The sequence below is a fragment of the Lathamus discolor genome, chromosome 3 (genome assembly GCF_037157495.1).
Source record: "Lathamus discolor isolate bLatDis1 chromosome 3, bLatDis1.hap1, whole genome shotgun sequence".
Lineage (NCBI taxonomy): Eukaryota > Metazoa > Chordata > Aves > Psittaciformes > Psittacidae > Lathamus > Lathamus discolor.
In genome coordinates, this window is record NC_088886.1 from 83,442,576 (window position 1) to 83,462,381 (window position 19,806).

Sequence of the window (19,806 nt, forward strand, 5' to 3'; positions counted from 1 at the left end):
TGCTCCCAAGCCAGACACTCACCTTCACTTGCTTTCTTGCTAATGAGATATATTCCTGACCTTCCGCAAAGAGCAATGGAACAGATGATCCCAAAAGGTTGTCATCCTCTGTCTGTAAGTTCTAGGGGACAGCTTGGGCTATGGAAACTCTGTGAGAGATGTGCAGCTCTGTGACCATAGGAAAGCTCATTACAATAAAACCCCAAAGCCTACAAGTGATCAGACAGGGATTAGGTCCTTTTGTTTATGACAAGCAGGCAGAGCCATGCAGGATACCCAGACGGATAATGCTGTCAGTTTCCTGTGCTGCAAGGTGAGGAGGAATGGAAGAAATGCAGGGACTATAAAATCAGCCGGTTCTGGGAAGCTGCTAGAGGGTCTGAACTGTGGCAGAAGGTCACAAGTGAAACTGCAGCTGTGACGAGACAGCACATCTCCTGGCTTAAGCTACTAGTTCCTCTATTTCCTGTGGAGCAGAGGTGGGGTGTGCTACAGTGGTGTGCTGCAGAAGGGGGAGTTTACAAGCAGTGTGAAGAATGGCCCAGTTATGCTTTCTGCCCTCCCAACCACTGAGCTCCACATATGTCCATGAGCACTATGCCTCTGCTTCCCCTTCGATTCTTTTTCCATTTTTAACCTCCTCAAGCAGGGACCATCACATCACTCCTATGTGTGTCGCATGTATAGCCTGTATACGTCACAAGTCCAGCTTCTAGGTCAGCGTAGTGCCAACCCAAGTGCCTTCCATGTGATAACCTAGCAGTGATGAAGCATGGAGTGGCCAGGCAGGATGAACCCATTGGTTCCAGCTGGGGAAGGAGGGATGTTTTAGAGTAAGGCAGCATTCACAGTGTTGATGAGTCACCCAGGTATGCACAAGAACTGCAGTGGTGGCTCTTCCAACACCCGCAACATCCTTTGCACTGTTTCTTGGTTTCCTGTTCCCAGCACAAAAGCTGTTTGCCTTTAGTGAGTTAAATCTCTTGCTTCCCTGTATTTTCCCCCTGCCTCAGCTCCTTTAGTATTTTGCTGTGCTTTTGCAATTTATGCATCTGAGATCCTAAATGTGGAAAGATTACAGCCCAAACTCACTCCTAACCTGTCTGAGAATGACACTTAACTACTAGTGCTCATGCCATTCAACAAAAGGCAGCACTGGATTGATCAGTGCCTCAGATTTCACTGATCTTTGGCTCCAATATTTTCTTGTTCTCTAGTAAAAAGTGCTAAAAATTAGTTTGTTGACCCAGATTGCAAGCCAGCATTTACAGGAGGGTAGAAGACACTCGCACAGGAAGTTGCACACAACTGATATTACAATATCAACTGGGTTCCTCCCCTCAGTTAATGGACAAAAGAATTTGTTGGCATGAACAAGGAATTAATCATTATTGACCAAGCACTCATTATGGCAGCAATCAAGAACAAGTGAATTTAATTTTTGTAAAGAGGTCTGTTTAGTGGGGAAGGTGAATATCATATTTTGTGTGTGAGTGTGAAGGATTAGTCAGGTCCTTGGTTTGCTTGGGCTGTAGCTGGGCGTAAGAAGAGTGCAACATGCACTCTTAATTGATGACTAGAACAGCTGTAGCAGAGTCACAGGGAATCCACTCTTTGCAGTCAAAAAAGGATGGTCATCAGGGTTCTCACTAGGCTTAGTGATTAAAGGAAGAGTCTTATGAATATATCTCAAAGCCAGGGCTAGAGCAAATTACAACAAATAGAAGGTGGAGAAAAGTCTTACTTTTAAATTCAGATATTCTGAATTTGTCCTTTTTCATTTTTCTGATACTTCTTATATCTCAGAGGCTGGTGAGTTGACCCAGGCAAGTCAGCACACAGCTAAGTCAGACATCCTTAATCTAGAGATGTCTTAGACCCAGTGAGCATGGTGTGCGTGATGTGCAATCCAAGACATATCCCCACTGTTTTCTTATTTATTAGATTTTTGCATATAGACATAAAGATGGGGAGAAAAGACAAAAGCTTACATCTGTGTAGCGTTGTTTTCATGTCCATACATAAAACATTCCTCAGTAGTTCCAATGTAGGAGATGCCTTTGATTTAAATCTTTCTTAAAATAGTGATTCCTATGCAGCGTATGCAACAAGTAATGTTTAACAGTGTGCAGAGGCTAACTCTTGTCACAGACACAAACATGCAAGCAGAGAGAACCGCATCTTCTACACCTTCTACACAGACACTAACACTCATGTCATAGCTGGTGACCTAAGGCTTCCAGTTTCTGCTAGCATACCTCAATAGCAGCCTGAACAAAACGTTCTTCTGTAAAGTGATTGCACAGCAGATAGCTTTTATTGTCGCAAATCTCCATAGCTCAGCAGATGGGAAGAGAGCAGAGGGAAAATCAAAATCCATGCCCTAGGAGCCAGGCTATCTTAGTGATTTACAAATGACCTCAGTGGTCTGCAGTCATTCTGGGCACTTGATATCACTCAAGTCCCTCTGTCTTCCTCTCTCTTGCACTCTCTCTCAGCATACTAAAGATAAATCCAGGAGACTAAATTCAGCACAGCAGATTAGTGATGGGAAGGAAACTGGATGTGCATGAATTAAACAAGACCATTTGCCTCCTCTGATCTGCAGATGTTTTTCTCTCAGAAATGCAGCTTCTTTTGCAGGTGACACCCACACATCTCCTTCACTTACTGGCGATGATAGTAAAGGAGATAAACAACTGGAGCTCATGCAGTTACACTTAATCTTTGTATGTCATCGTCACCAAGCAAAGCCACAGCAATAGGAAAACAGAGCGGTTTTCTGCTGCTCGTTTTTAACTGACATTTCATCACTAAGTTGCTTATGTAGCCTATGGACTCTTTGAACTTCATTTTGTGCCTACTCTCTTTCACAGTGTGTGGGTACTGCCATACAGTGCTGAGCTGCAGTATGTGTATCTTCCACTTATATCCTGGTCCTCCTTTTGCCTCTCTGCCTCAGTGGTTTGAAATCAGATTGCACAACTACAACAGAAACTCCGTAATGAAAGTTAAAAAATAAGAGTAAAAAGAAAGGAATACTCTGATTTTAAAACCTTATGCTGCAGGCTAAATGTAGGATTTGTAAATAATCCTTTAGTTCAGAAAGAAGAAAAGGCAGAAATAAGGCTATTTTTTTTAATCTTTTTTGGGTTTGGATAAGTGTATATGCATGGTTGTTTTGACTTGAATCTCAGGAAACAGCCACAGATCCTTCATCATTCCAAGGGTTGCTTTTATTGGAGGAAATTCACTGTAGCTGCCATCCAAACTAATGCATTTCTTCAGCTGCTGGAGGTGAGCCTGGAGTGGCTTAGCTCCACTTTTCCTGCAGTCAACCATTCATCCATCCTGCCTCTCCAGCCTGCTGTAGTTTCCTTGGCCATTTCCCTTTGAATATGATTTACAGCTTTCATCTCCAGAGATTCCTGGGACTCAGCAGTGCACCCAAGTCCACGCACAGGACCTAACTTTGCTTCCACCATCAATGCAGCTAGTCCCTCACTGATGCATAGCAGCCTACGCAGTAAAAAGTACTTCTGGAGGCAAGGGCTAGGGTGTTTTTAATACTGTTATTTGTAGCATATGGCCAGGGAGAGGCAGAAGTCTGCCTAGTGTCATGCACCCTACAGCTGGTTTGTTCATTTCCATTCCCTGAGGGACTGTTCCAGAGTTTCACTAAAGTGGTTTCAGAGTGGTTTCTCCTTTAACCCCTTTTGCTTCTCCCATTCTTAGTGCTGGATTGCTCCATCACAGGGCTGGACTTGACTAGTGTCAGCTTTGTGTGTCTGCAGCATAGAGAGGTTGCTCCCTTGCTGTCCAATTCTGTATCTTCATGGTCTCATACTTTTTGGTTGCTGTCAAAATAAAGCACTGGCATTACTTCAGTGTTCTGCTAATGAGAGAAAAAGCTACATGGGATAATGCTCCCAAAGGAGACTTTCTGCCCTGGACTTCAGCTTCTGTTCCTATGCCTCAGGATCTAATGAGCTATGCAAACAGAAACCCTTTCTCCAGCCAGTTTTGATTTGGCTGGGGAAGGCTGAGAAGCCCAGGAAGAAATGCAAGCAGCCTACTTCATCATTATCATGAGATAAAAAAACCCCAAACAAACAGCTCTCATCTTTGACCACTGGTATTTGAAGATTAAAGTAGCCTAAAGGCTGTCACAGGCAGCAAGCATAGGAGGAAAATTAGTTCATTCTGACTCACAACAGTGATTTAACTCAATGGGGCACTGACAGGGCTGTTGGCCATTACTTTAGCTGTTATCTAAGTTAGCCTGATTGATGGCTGTGTCCTGCTACAGCCCTCCATATGAGGGGCTTGAAATGTCACTCAGACTCTCTACATGCAGTGTTGACACCTAAGCACCTACCCTGACAATACCTGAAGCCTCTTACTGCAGCCCTTGCTGCAGCTTCCTGCAAGGGAGTGGACCAGCGTCTCTGAGCCGTGTATGCTCGGATTAGAAGGCAAAGTCGCTGCAGGCAGGCAAAGAATGCAATTGTAATTAAAGAGCCACTCCGGTCACACAAGGGGGCAGAAGAGAGGCTGGATGGGAAAGCTTCCTTCTGGCATTTCCTGCCTTTGATTTCTTGATTTTGCAACCTGATGTCTTTTCTTTTAAGGTACTTCAGTATGTAATTTCTTAAGCTTCTTTACTTTAGAGCAAAATGATTTTGTAAAAAGGCCATTTGATCCTCCTACCAGACCGAAACCACTATGTTAATTTCCACAGAACTGCACTGTTACAAATTGCTTGTTTGTGTCTTTGTTTTTGCTGGTTAGGGAGTAATTTTTCCTGACTAAAAAACTAGAGTTGTTCCAGACCGTGAAAACATTTCAACTTGACCCAGAATAGTTCTCTTGATGGAATAAAAAGCCAGGGAGGAAAAGGAATGATGTGGCCGCATAATGATGTAATGGCTAGGAAAACTGTGGCATTTGAAAATTCCCTGTAATTTCAGTTGTTAGATCAATGAGACACAGACACTTCCCAAAACTGAAGTGCTCCTGGTGGGTTTATGGGTCCTGAAAATAAAGTTACTTTTTCTTTTTTTTTTTTTTTTTAACAACAACAGAAAGAGTATAAAGAGGAAAAATGAAGTGAGAACCAGTGCCTTGATCTTGGAGATCCAGTTTAAAAGCAAAACCAGAGAAACCCACCACGAATTTGAGACCATTCAACTTTTTGTCTCTTTGCAAACGGGTTTGTATAAAATTGGCAGCCTCCTGATACTTTCTCAGCCAAATTGGCCACATTAGAATATCTGCATGCCCCTGAGGCTGGAATAGTAACATACTGTAATGTGATGCTCTAACAAAAGCACCTAATTGTGAAGAACAATCTATTTGCATCAAGATAAGCAGCTAGTAATGTTTCCCTCTCAGAGCCACTTACAGACACTGACTTTAGCTACAAATTACAGCCTAGCGCTGTTCGCAGCCTTTCCCACTCTTTATTGGACCTTAAGAAAGCTGATGTTGTACTCATTACCCATACCTGTTTTCTGGTTAGTGTGAGTGACTAACAAAATTATGCCTTGGTCTGTGATTCATCTTGAATAAAGTGTTTTCCAGTCATACAGCAAAAGCCTTGCCGAAAGCGGAAAGATTTGATCTTTAGCACTGAAGCCTTTGCTTGTGTGCTCCTAAGGTTCAAGCTTTTTGTACTGTGTTATTTATTATTATCAAACATACCATCAGGAGCCAAAGTTGCTTCTGCTGTCAGGGCATGTCTGCAGGTATAATGAACATGGCAATAGCCAAAAGCCTGCTATGTACAGGAAATTAAACATGCAGAAATTAAATGCACTGTGGGAAGCACGTGGTGTGTGGGATTCCCACGTGGTTGTTTGGCACGACTGAAAATCTGAAGATTATGGGGAAAATCAAAGGGATGAAAGACCCCCAAATCCTTGAAACAGAAAATATGCACCTATCCAATCACCGACCCCCAAATCCTTGAAACAGAAAATATGCACCTATCCAGTCACCACATGGCTCCAATCTCCTGTGGCAACTCCTTACCCCAAACTGAATAGGAATGTGGCATACAAGACAGCTTTTGTGAAGCAAATAACTAGTCAGGGGTACAGTGGAAGGCTGCACAGTGGTGTTAAAGGTTAACAAATTGGTGGGTTCTTGAACTGCTGAGTCTGCAATCATTCTGAGATGAAAAGAGATGATATGCAAAGAAGGAAGATGTGATGTTGCTCGACAGACATGCAGGGTCCATGTTTACATCTGCAGAAGAAAGAAGAGGCATTTTCAAAAACTCTCGTGCAGGAGAAGGATTTTGGAATTTGGGGTATTCAAACTAGAAGGAATATCCAAGACTTTTGGCTTTGGCAACCCTGACAGCCCCAGTGGTGAAGGTTCAAGATACTGCAAAGATAACTCCTCAGCATTTGTGTCCTAGGGGCTTGGTTCCTGGAAGCATGGAAGAGACAGGCTGTTGTTTTGTACTGTGCTGGATACATGCAGAACAGGAATCAGCATGCAGGGGGCTGGAGCAGCACAACCCGTGGTTGACCCCTTGCAACATATGTTGATTGCCATTCAGATATGATGACTGCATATCAGATGTTCATTTGACACTGAGATCCAGAAGTGGAGGGAAGGAGGATGAAAAATTAAATCACTGTTTGGCAGGACTATATTTGCATTTGAATTAAGACCTGTGTGCAAGGCAGAAAACCCTATTGATCTCTTGCTGTCCTCCATAAGGGCCAATTTCCAAGTTCAGAGTTGCAACAGAGGGAGGTTTCTCTTTACATCATCCTGTAAACAGTATATAGTCCCCAAAGGCAGGGCCAGGGAGGGCCAGGGCTGTCCTGGCATGTTATGCATTGCCTAAAACCAGATGGAATAAATTAGGATTGTTCTGTTTGTCATATATGCTAATCCACATGCAGAGCCAGACTCCAGGCTTAACTGGCTTGCTTCTCTGCAAACACTTTCATTTGGTCCCTTACAGTGGTGGGTAAAAGGTATTTACTGGTATCTCATCTCCAACAGTCTGTAATCTGTGTCCCTGCAGTTCTTTAATATAACAGCAATGTCCACTTTTACGCAGTGCTGGGGCCTCTCCTGTCCTGATTCTTCACATTTGTTTCATTATATGTCTAGGATGTATCTCTCTTTCTTTTTGGTCAGTCAAATGAATTAATAGTTGTTCCAGATATTCCAGGACTTACTTTCCAGTATCATGTCCTGGGAGCTATCAGTATGCTTTAGATATGGAAATTACAAAAGTGTTTGTTAGGGAAAGGAAAGCAAATTACACCAATATTTGCTTTAGAAAGTAATAGTTTTCTCTGACTAGCCTCAGGCCCAATGCATTTATTCAGGATTTAATTTACTGTATCTATTTAATAATTTTAAAACAAGATTACAAAAAATATAATAATACTCTAAGGAATATAGATATAATGAAATAGAAACATCTGTATCTAAAAATATATACATGAAGTTTAAATAGAGAACATTTACTCTGTTTTATGCTTTTGACACACATTTGCCATCTCGCCTTATATTTGCACTAGAAGATGTGATTTTTCACAGCTCATTGTAATCAGAGCAGTTGTTAATGTTGGGTTATACAATGACAGCTCTGGTAGATGGCATGGAGACTGATGAGACAGTGCCTTACCCTGTCAGAGGACTGCACAAAGCCTGCTGCTCTCTACCAGAAGTGGCTGGATGCCCCTGGCACAGGATCATCCACATCTCCCCTCCAAGTGAGGAGGAAGGTGGCAAGGCATTAGCATTCCCCCAGTCAGTGCCAGCAAGGACAGCCAAGCTGGGACCATACAGGGATTGACATGGGTCCTGTCTGGCTCATCCCCCTCTGCCCCCTGCACCTGCACCTTGCTGCCTTAGCTGTGGTACAAAGGCACAGTAGGGGGTTTAAAGTTTATGTGGAAAAAATGTCAGTCTTGGAGGGTTTGTGCATGTGGCAAGGGGAAAGGAGAAGAAACATATGAAAAGACTGGTTTTAATTTCTTCAGCCTAATCATAACCTTTTGGGTTTGCTGAACTGACCCAGAGGAGTGCTCTCAGGGCCTGCTGGGTCCAAGACCACAGTCCCATACCAAACACACAGCACTGCCTCATGGCAGTGAGTGCTCAGGCAAGTCACTGCTGCATAGAGGTGGCGTAGCACCCTTCAGTAACATGGTTTGTGGTGTGGGGCTCAGTCAGCAAACTCACATAAAACTTTGCGTTTGGAAGTGCCAAAGTTTTTTCTTGGGTTAAGGTATCAAAGCAGGTTGTTGCCACACTTCCACATCTCTCCTTTTGTAATGTCCCTCCAAACAGGGAAAGAATCTGCTTCTCCCAATTTGGAGGAAAGGGAATGTTGCACAATCCTAATTTTATTTCAAGATGGAAATATGATTTATTTTTCATTTAATTATTTATATATTAGTCACTATAAAATAAACCTCAGCTCCTCAGTGTGAAAATGGGTGTTATGCCAAGACAACCCCAATCACAATTTAGGATGTCTTACTAATGTAAACATGCTTAACTGAAAGGATGAAGCAGATTTTGCTGAAAACTTTGTCCTAATCCAGCATGGAGCTTTCCTGAAGAACATCTTTAGATAGAAAGGTAGCTTCCAGTCAACAAAAAGTTCCTTGAAGTGCCCAGAGCAGTCCCTGCAGGTGGCTGAGCACTTGCAGTTCTGATTCACAATGGTGGGAATTAAGTACCCTCTCACAACCCAAAACCTTGGGTGCTTATGGCAAAAAAATTCACGTGATCATTAGTTGCTCATGACTGGACCCAGATCTTCAGCAGAACTCCGGTACAGCCTAGGTGCTGGAAGATGTGCACGTGTTTGCAGGAGAACTCAGCAGAATGCCTTCTGGATAGAAACAAAAACTAAAAAAGGAAGTAAAGCTCTCCTCCAAATCTGACCTCTGTGTCTTCTAATGCTTCCCATATGACTTTCTGTTCCCTCGTTGTAGGAGGCAAACAAAACAGAAATGGGGTTCTTCATGATGGCAACAGATCTTTCTTCCTCTCCTGATTGTCTTTATTTTGTTTCCAGGTTGATTACTTTCTCACTCTGTGGATTTGTTTGGTCACGACTTCAAATGGCCTTATGGCAAAGTATCCAACCTAAGGAGTCACATACTGAAGGTTTAGTAGTTTTCTGTCAGCTTGATCTGTCCTGGTAGCCCATTTGTGCCACAGCCTAATAGCTTGGATGAGTTTTCTGTCTTTCTTTCTAGCATGTGTTTTGAAGTTCAGACTGTGCCCTGGTCTTGTAGGGAAGAAAATACAATTTTTTTTACATTTTGCCATATTTAACAAGGGTTTCTGAGGATTAGACATACAGGAAAGGAAACTAAGGGTTAAATCTAACGCAGCAGTTATTGGAAAAGGTCAGAAGTTCTGGGTCTCCTAACAGCTAGGCAAAACCACAAGTGTTAGGAGCAGACCAGCTCTGAGTTCTGATTCCATCTTTCTGTCTTATCCACTGACAAACCTCATCACAAGTTGTATCTCATTTTCAGCCACCATGGAAAACAGTCCTTTTAACTTCCCCCTCGGTTTTATGTTTGTTTGTTTGTTTTTCTTTTAGCATATTATATCAAAGTTTAGCCAATACTTGCTGTGGTGTAGTTATCCATGATCAATAACAACAAACATGATGAGAAAATGAGAGGCTGTCCTTCCATGTCCAAGAGCAAGTGACTGCCTAGAAGCACCCAAGGCCACTAGTAGGTCAGCTGATGAGTATCACGGCTGCCAGGACCGATATGCAGTGTAGTCTCGTGTTGGTGCATAGGATGGGTAACCCTTGTTCTTCTGGTACGGTGGGTGCCGGGGAGTCATGTTCATGTAGTCACTCTGATGGTACAGATTCTTTTTGGATTTCTGCTGTGGGAAAATGGTGAAGAGAAGTGTGAAAACATTTCTGCAATTAGTCTGTCCCACCTGGGGTGAGCACTTGAAAAGGGAAATGAAGAAGGGGAACAGGGATCCTTTGAACAGAGGGGGGTTGAATATTAAGAAGACCTGAGAGAAGTTAGTAATGGATTTAATTAATTTTTCCTTCTTTGAATTAACAAATCGTCTCACCCAACTCTCATATTAATTACTGACAGTTCTGACCTTAGGTCCTGATTCAGGGAAGCAGACATACTTATTAGGCAGCCTCAGGTTTAAGAGCATTTACAGAAAGATTGGAACACATATTCTTATAAAATCATCTATGGGGTTTGCCCAACCTGAGTGTACGTCTCCAGCTTATCTGCCAAGAGATTTACAGTGTTAGTTTTCCAGGTAAAGGAATGTTGAAAATCAAGGATACAAACTGGTGCTTCTCACCCTCAATTCTCAGCTGTGAAGTGACTCAGCAGAAGCAATACAGCCTGAACAGTGAAGGCTGTCCTCCTTTATTAGGAGGAAAAAGGAAATCAGCTTAACTCAAACACAAGCAGGAAAAATCAGCCTAGGCTATGTGTATCATGGTTTGCCTACCATTTACAGAAGTATCATGCAGTGCCTTTATTGTTCTAAGCCTTCCTTTGAGGTGCAAAAGAATCAGAGCTGATGTTAATCTTTCATTTGTATCACTATCTGAGCCTTAAAAAATCTCATTTCTACTGTTAAATTCCTGCTATATAATGCCCCTGTGAGACAAGGGGGCATCATCTGTCTCAGAAATACAAGTAGCAGAAGACAGGTGAAATAATTTGCCTGTAATCATAGAGGAAGTTTGTGGCTACAGCAGCAGTTGAGCCTCTGACTGCTGCAGGCTGTGTGTAAGGTTGGTGTTTTTGTGTAGCTGAAGGCTTTATTGATCAGGGGCTAGGTAAAGTGCTTCCTTGCTTTTTTTGTTAATACTGATTATACCTTCTTTTGTAAATCTCCTTTATACTGACGTTTCCTTCTTAGGTACATAAATATTTGCATATGCTGCAATATGCTTGTAATGCTGCAGAATTGGAGGAGCTTTGTATTAGAAAATCTGGTGGCTGAGTTATGCTGTACATATAGAGTAGGGCAGTTACTATGAAACATTTTAAGCTTTTTTTATATTAATCATATACATATGCAAGGGGTTCACTGTAAGTTACATGCTGTTTAAGTCACACAATGCAGGTGATGTATGTATCAGTAGATACAAAAGCTTTACTTGTATGTGCTCAACTCCATAATATATTAATTCACCTAAAAGGCAATTTTGCATGGGAGAAAGACATTTTGCTAGCATGAATGAATGCTGGACTGTCACAGGATCAAAGACTGCTGCTTCTGGAGAGGAAAGCAGCCTTTCTCTCCAGGGAAAGCAGAACTGTACATAAATAGACGAATCTTTAGCTGCTTTCAGGAACTCAGGTGAAACAGGCTTGCTGTGGCTGTGAAGTATCATATTTTAGGAGTATTTTTTTCCCAATTCACAATGTCTTCTAGGCAGCTGTATTTATATTCAGCAACACACTAAATATATCCGTGCTCAGAGTACATATTATCAGGAGAATACCTCCAGCAGAGAGAGCAGCAGGTAAAAACTGATGCAGCGAATGGCACACATCACAGTGCAGCCTTGCCACTCTTGCTGGGGGCAGACATGTTAGTAGCAAAGTGTGTAGCCATTAGGTACCAAATGAATATAGCAGAGAATGGTTCAAACTGTAAGTGATGGATTTGAACCTACAGTGTCTCATCAGGCACAGCCACTGTAGCACAGCATTGTAACACCATCAGCTGTTTGCTGTAATCCTCTCAACTCTCCTAGGAGTCAGCCTCCACAGTAAGGCACAAAGAAGGACCTGCCTCTGCATTTTCCTATGGCAATGCCCCATCTGATGTTTTCCATCAGAAATAGTTATATATTGAACAAGCATATTTTTGTGAAACACTTAATAGATCTCAAGATTCAACCAGCAGTGAGAATGGCTTTCTGTACACACACAACCTCTCAGGGACTCTGGGCCCCTTTTACAAGCTACCTCCTAATGTACTGATAATTCCTGTTTAATGACAAAGATGCAGGAGAAAGGACACAAGGAACATAGCTCTCTATGATCATTGTTGAAGTCTTTTCCACATGGAGTAACTAGTGTAAATCAGCTCTGGGAGATCACAGTCCTAAGACTTGCCTAGGAAGATGTCCTGCTGCTGCCTCTCCATCACATCTCTCTCTGTACTACATCAGGCAGAACTGGATGTGGACTGGGCCAGCCAACTCTCCAGAGAGATTAGAAAGCAAAAATAATGAGCCATAAGACTGTCTCAGCTTTCTTAGCATTAACGTACAGAGGCAGATGAGGGACTACTGAGATCACAGTGCTCCTATTCGCTTGCAGCCAAGCTGCTAGAAATATCACGTACTTGAGGGAATTGGTGGATAGGCACAAGGCATCAGTGCAGATGGCCTTGGGCTAACTGAGCATTCCCTAAGATAGTTTTACTGTAGGTGAGCTCCTTCTCTCAGCCTAGGTTCAAAGGTTTTTTCCGGGAATGCTTGTAGTGCTAGATTTCCTTGACACAGACAATTGGCAGAGCTAGAGACTGTGTCCCAGTGTTGCTGGTGTGCTAGGCACTGGCAACATTATGGCATTACTATTTGCTTTAGCACTCTACCACAGAGGCCTGACTGCCCACCTGGACAGCATCTGGTGTTTCAGCTCTTTTGGGGTGTAGCATGGGTGTGCACATATAGCGGGGGTGAAGCAGCACTGTGATCCTGAGGTGAGGGGTATCAGTGAGTTTGTGGTAAGCACAGCAAGTATAGCCTGAAAAATGAACTAGGACAAAGAACACATAGAGCAAAGGAAAACAGTAGTTTCTTACCCAGTAGTTAACAAAAGCTGCGGTTATCAGCATACTGTAGAAAGCAAGAACTCCAGTCACTGCCACCATAGTCCACAAAGGAATTGCAGACTGAGGCTCTTGTATTTGCATGGGTGTCTCTTCAAGGAAAAGAACAAAGGAAACTTTAAGTACGTGAAAGCAACCCCCTCAATCTTTGCTTATTTACTCCTTGTTCCAATGAACTATTTGTGTTAATCATCATTTAAGATGTCTTCTTCAGGACATCTGGAGCAGTAATATAGTTTTACCAGGCAACCCAACTTCTTTTTTTTTAAAGGAAACAAACCGCATTAAGCCATCATGTAGGGAGTGTGTATAGGGAGAATACTGGCCTACAGAGAGTTCTCAGCTTACCTTTCACATGAATGACCGTCCCATTGCTCTTCTCATTGTAGACATATGGGGGTGGATACATGGCCTCAATTTTGCAGAAGTAAATGTCAGTTTGGTTGACACTCATATTCCAGAGATTGAAGATGACTTTGTCTTTATCATGAATCCCCTCACAGTTGAATTCTTTGTTTGAATTACTGCTGATTTTGGTCGTGTTCCATAAAATAAAGCAAACTTCAACTGCTCTGTCTGTTCCTTTGTGCAGTGAAGCTCGAAACTCCTTTCCTGTTCCATTGTATGTGTAATTGCAGACTAGAGTTGCATTTTTGTGAGCTACAGTGAGCAAAGGACTCTGATCTACTAAAATCTTGTTTTCTGGAAGAAAGAGGAGAAAGTGAGAAAAACTCTTATTTATAAAATACTGCATGAGATACAGAAACACTTCAAAGCCACACATCCTCCCATGCAACTCTTATCCACAACTTGTCTCCTTTGCTGACACTTCCTACCAGGGTACATAACCACCAAGTTGCAGAAGCAGTTTCTCACAGGAGCTCTTATTGCTACAATTCCCCTTTAAATAAACAACTACATACTCACTAGGGGAGAGTGTGAACTCAAGAGTGTGTTTCTTCAAAATCAGAACACTGGTACAGAAAATGGCCCGTGTGATAAAGACTTAACGTCAGGGCTCAGAAGGCTATTCTGCAATGTGTGTGCATGTGTATACTTACAAGGCCACCTTAGTCTACCCTTTCCTTAGCAGGCAGTTTCCCAGGAGACATTATGGAGTGAAAATACTGTGAATTAAATGCTGAGTTTAGCAGTCAGATAAGAGAATATAATTTATACACTTGGGTTTTAATAATATGACAGACTTGAAGAGTTTGCAGGTGGATTTGCTGAACCATTTCAAGGGTTTGGGCCTTGGACAATGAGCACTGAAAGCATGAACTACTGTCATTTTAATGTAAAATAAGTCATTTCTCTAGCTAGCAGCTGTAGTAGATTCTTAATCTCTCAAAGGACTCAGGAGCTGACTAATTTGATGCTGCATTGGCACTTAGCACTTGAATGGCCTGCAGAAAAGCATCACATGAAGGTATAATTCAATTTGAATTGACCAGACTAATACATAAACAGGAAATGTTTTCCAACCTATAGACCTCTGTGCTACTACATGCCAAACAATGAAACACTGCAAGGACTATGCAGAAAGAACTTCTTCTGAGAGAAGTCATCCTGTACAAATAAGGCCAACTTTTCAAATGGTGACCTGTAAGTAAGAGGAAGGGAGTTCTAGCTTTCAGGCTAGGAACTTGCCAGAACTGAGGACAGCCCTTTTGTGTGTGTATATGATTATGTAACTCTTCATGCAAGCTCAACTCACATGAGGTCTTAGTAGCCGTTTATAGATCCCTGAGAATTGCTGTGATTGTGAGAATTACAATTGTATCTCTTGTCCTGAAAATCTGCTGCAAAAACTATATTCTTTCTAATTAATCCATGTGATGAGACTTAAGAAAAGGCTGGTAAGGGAAATGAATGAGAAGGAGGTCAGATCCAGAATGCCCAGAAAACAAGTATTTTATCATGTTTAGCAATATTTAGGACCAGAAAGCTACATTTAGTGTGTTTATACCTACACAAGAAGATGGAGTACCCCAGCCTTTTGCACAGGATACTCCTTTGGGATGAATGTGATCCAGGGAGTAAAGTAAACACAGAGATGCATGAGATGGCCAAGACTGGTGATAGGGTGTGGGCAGTAAAAACAACCCACTGCTAGCGGGTTCTCTAGTTATCAGCCCAACCCATGAAACTGCTGAAGTTGTTCATTTTCTCACTGAAAGTCTTGTTTACCATCCTTTTCTACTCATGAGAGCCGGAAGCCATGAGACAGGGAATGCTCTACTGCCTCAGATTTATCAAAGAAAGACTGTAGTCTAATTTTCTTGTTTCTTTGTTCAACGTAGTTAGCATGTGGGGTTGAGCAGGGCTCATTACAGCTCTGAACTCCCATGTTTGCAGGGAACCCAAACACTATGAAACTTCTTGTTTTGATGAAGGATGAGTATTTCCAGGCTTTCCAGCAGAAAAAAGCACAGATCTTGGAATTCTGGAACTGAGCAGTAACTGAGTAATAACAACCAAGGCAGGTTTCTACTTGAGCTACTGCCTGTGGTGAATTTTCATTGAAATGAAGACATTTCAACAAAACATTTTGGTTTCATCGAATCAGCATTTTCCAACAAAAGCTCTCACATGAGCTTATAAGGCATGAGTAAAGAGGGGGAGGTTTGGATTCCACCCCTTTAGACAAGGTATTTCATCATATTTTTGTTGGCCAGAAAATTGATCTTTAGCCTAAGTGGCAATGTACTCGTCTGCAATAGAACTGTTCTGCCTTTAGCACAGCAGAATTCTACACATCTCGCTCGAGACAGTTATTCTGATTTGCACTGCGATAGTGCCCACCAGTACAACCCTGACTGAGACAAAAAAGGTATCTTCTGAAGGTGTATTCAATCCCTGTAACAGAGTTTACAACCAGAATAAGCATCCTGGAACAGACACTTGAAGAAGCATTATACTTCAGAAAAATGCTTGCCTGTTTTTTGCTGCCAGTACTTATAGAAAACTAATGGATGTTTATTGCTCAGCCTGTTTAGATATTCACTATGCCCAAAGGAAGGACAAAGAGCACTAAAATCTCATCCCTGAGGGACCACCTTCAAAAGTTATTTTAGACTCATCTGCAGACCTCAACAACTTCCCACCACCTTTTGCCGTTGTCAGCTAATATGGAATCCTGATGTTTAGTACCTAGCTTCATGCCTTGAGATTCACTATTTGGCTACAGTTTTGGGCTATTTATGTCCCTGTCATAATACTGTGCTAATTTGCAACCAGTCTCTTTTTATACACCTACCTAAAATAGTAAGTTCTTTCAACTTATTTCCACCTCCTGGGGTTTTGGTCCGGTCTGTTAGCATTGACATGCAGGCTGTGTGTTGATAACCTGTCCCCATGCTGCTGATGTTGGGATGCAGCATGGCTCAGCACTGGGAAAAAGTGTATTTGTGAAGACTTCAAATGAAGACTGCTCCCACAGGATTTAAGCTAAGAACTCAAATCTGTTTTCACAAAGTGGCTCTACTAGTTCAAGTCTAAATTGATTGAGGAAGATCTTTTGGTTTTCATTTGTAGGAACTAATCAGCACCACGTGAATCAGTTGTGCTGCAATGCCAGCAGGGGCAAGGCAGGCTTACTGCACACAGGAGTGTTAGAGTGGCCTGCTTCCTCCTCCAGGCTTGGGGTTTTTTTGAATTGGAGAAATCAAATCATGCCAAAATGTGTATTAGTTTCATGGATAAGACAAAGTAAGACCAGACATCCCTTACTTCACTTGTGATCTGAATAGGATTTGATTATATTCTTAGTTGGATCTGGACCATTCTGAGCAAAGATGGGCTGAGACTGCTTTTGCCTACATACTTTTTCTTGTAAGTGTCACTTTGGGTTTATTAAAATGGTGAAACTTTGAAACATTTAGTATGTGTTTCCTTTGGTGTATGCTTTCCCCTAAATAGGGCTATGATCGCCATTTCCAGAGCTGTGTTCAGTCATGCTGCATAGTAATAAATATCTGTATCTTGGCCTTACCCAGCCAAGAAGATGGCACTTATGAAAAACCATTGCCAGTTTCAAAAAGCTATGAAGTCTAAAACTGTAATATCATTTAAGTCAGTGTACACAGGCTACACGTTTCCCAGGACCGTACTGTTTGTATGCAATGGTGTGTGAGATCTCAAAATGTTTGCTAAGCTTTTTTATACCTCATTTGTCATGCTGGACACGTGAGGAGGTTTTGCATCATGAAAAAAAAGTGCCATCCACAGATAATATCCATAAAATTCCAACTCGTTAATCACGCACCCCTGATATAAGCAAAACTTCTTTGCCTTTTTTTCTTCTTTTTTTATTTGCCAAGAAAGTGAAATAGAGTCGACAAGTACGGAAAATGACTATTTTGAGGGTTTTTTTTCCAGAACTTTCCGTGAATCATCATCAGCTATTGGAAAAAAGATGCTGCTAAAAATATTTTGTACTCTCCTTTCTTTCTTTTCCATGCCAATTGACTTCAAGGAGCTTTTTGCCAGAGCAAGGAATCTGCGATAAGTTGGGATTTCTATAAGTAAAGTAAAAAATATGGCCCAGATAAGTTGCTGGGGTGGCAGGGGAAAACATGAAAGGAGTTTATTTAATCCACAAACAGAAAGACACATAGCTGTGAGGTATTCCAGTTGTGCTGCTGCTGGTCTGTTGAGTAATTACTTTAACTTCTCTTTCCCAGGTATGCGGGTCTTTCTCTTTTACTTTGTTTTTTGGTCACTCAGCTATGTGTATAATGTGCAGCTGGAGGGAGCTTCCCCTTGTAGCCATTATAGACTTGTTTTCTGCTAATCTTTCCTACACTGGTGTGAATACTGCAAGAAACTTAGTACTGCACAAAGCCCAGTTGACACTTGTTGCAAACTGACAAGAAAAAACCCAGTGTGAACACAGGGGGTTTCTTGTCAATTTGTGATTTTGGTTTTTTTAAACAAGAATTGGTTGATGTCACCTTAATCTTGGCTAACCTCACCTCATACATCTTCTGCATGCTGGTAACCTTAGTGGGTTAGAGGTTGATTTTAACACCCAGAGACCGTAAGCCAGAAGGTTATGCAGATAGAAAAACGATGAGGTAATCCGTGATACACTGGAGTGGGAACCCACTGACACTACTCATTTCACGAAATTCATGGGACAGGCAACTAGATCTACCTGCCTCTCTTACACGCTCTAGCAAGGTAATTATTTAGCCAACAAAAAAGGGAGAGAGGTCAAACTGTTTAACTCATTGCTGATACTTGTCCCTTCCTGGAATCAGTTTCTTCTCTGACAACGAGGGGCCCATTGTGGAAATAATTAGAATGTTGCAAACACAGAATGATAAACATGGGAAAAGAAGAAGAAACAAAATGCCTATGAACTCTTAAACAAATGTAGATCATGGTGTCATGCAAATTACAATGTCTTCACTGAGGAAAAGAATTATAGAACAGTAAGGGAGAAATAAGGAAAAAACAGATTCAATTGTATCTCTCATATCAGAAAAAGCAAACCTTTAAAGATGCTCTATATGTGAAAAGTTTTGGATTGGAAAACAGATTTTTTTCCTATCTGCAACTTCCCTGTAAAATGCAAGACACTGATATTTGGAGAACACCCAATAATAACAGTTTGCAGGCCAGTGGTTTAAAAAATTGTCTGTCTCAAGATTACCCTAGCAAAAGCCATCATCTCTTGCCTTGCTTTGCATTTTGATGTACCCCTTGGAAAGACTTGTTAACTCTGAATATACGAACACTGCATCAACAAGACAACAGCAAGGCAAAATACCCTCAGCCACCACAACTGAAGATTCAGAAGATTCACTAAGACTCAGGATTTCAAAATCACAAATAGATATTTTATGTTGTTAAAGATCTTCTCAGAAAGAAGCAAGATATCTCATGAATAACAATAAACTTTTAAACAAAGCAACCCCCATCCTCCCATTTTTGAGCTCAGTAAGCAACTCCGCTTTTGGTCCTTTTATTTTCTAGTTCTGTGAAGATGTGGGTGGGCTCAGCGCTGCAGCCCATTACACCAAGCTGGGCCATAGTGGGCCCTGGAGCTTTGTACCTAAGACTTGGGGTAGTGGAGAGGCTGACACAAGAGAGGCACTGGCACCAGGTCTGCTCAACCTCCCTGCCCCTAAAGAGAAGGCACTTGTGAGCAAAATCTGTAAAACTGGGGAAAGGTGAAATAAACCCTCCTCTATCTATGCATGCAATTCCCAAATGCATCTAAAGACAAATCAAATTAAAAGAAATCTCTTGGATCCTGTCTTGCAAAGATACTTGTGGCAGGAAAAAATCAACTTCTTAGTAATATCAAGTTGCTCCATATGCAGTCTTAGCAGCATGCTCTGTCTGTTCCCTTTCATCCAAACACAGAATGATTTCTGCAAATCAATTTGAAGCTATTCTAGTCCTTTTCTCCCCTGATCATCACAATGAGGAAAATCAGCAGATAGGATTGAAATGGGGTGGGGGGGTTGTTACCTGTTACATCAGCAGTGGGGATGAAGCAGAGCACCACGAGGATCCCCAAGAGCATGGTGCTAACGGTGGGCCCGATGCTTTGTCCCCACCCCCTCCAGGCACTGTCACGTCTCCCAGGGCCTTGTACCACCAGCCCTCCTTCCCTGTGGGGCCAGGCTGCTCCCTCAGTTGCTCACACAACTTCTCTCCTCCTCCCTCCGCAGCACATGATACACAGCCAAGTGAAACCACTGTGATGGCAACGCTTGAACAGGAAGTTAAATTGTTTGATGATTTTAGGATGTTGCCTCAGCAAAGCTCAGTAACATCTGAAAGTCAGTGGAAGCCCACATTCAAAACAGAGACTCTTGTCCCTGTATTGTGAGATGGGTGCCTGTGTTTGGGGCTCTGCAGGGTTACTTCTATCAGTGAGAAATGGACTTCCCTAGAGGTGCAGTGCTGCTTTTTTACCAAGAGTACATACAGATATATGGTGTT

General features: G+C 42.0%; 1 protein-coding gene across 2 annotated transcripts; it reads right to left on the minus strand.

The window, feature by feature from the left end:
* Positions 1 to 1,929: 1,929 nt before the first annotated feature.
* On the minus strand, positions 1,930 to 19,473 carry CD28 (CD28 molecule). Of its 2 annotated transcripts, none has more exons than XM_065670139.1 (4): positions 19,330 to 19,473; positions 13,195 to 13,548; positions 12,820 to 12,938; positions 1,930 to 9,897 (listed from the first exon to the last, which is right to left on the minus strand). In XM_065670139.1, exons 1-4 carry the CDS (start codon positions 19,382 to 19,384, stop codon positions 9,757 to 9,759), a joined length of 669 nt encoding a protein of 222 aa, XP_065526211.1. In that variant the 5' UTR covers positions 19,385 to 19,473; the 3' UTR covers positions 1,930 to 9,756. The 2 variants fall into 2 exon arrangements, with proteins under 2 accessions (XP_065526211.1, XP_065526209.1); XM_065670137.1 differs by having other exon boundaries at positions 1,930 to 9,894; positions 19,330 to 19,471.
* Between the last annotated feature and the right edge of the window lie 333 nt (positions 19,474 to 19,806).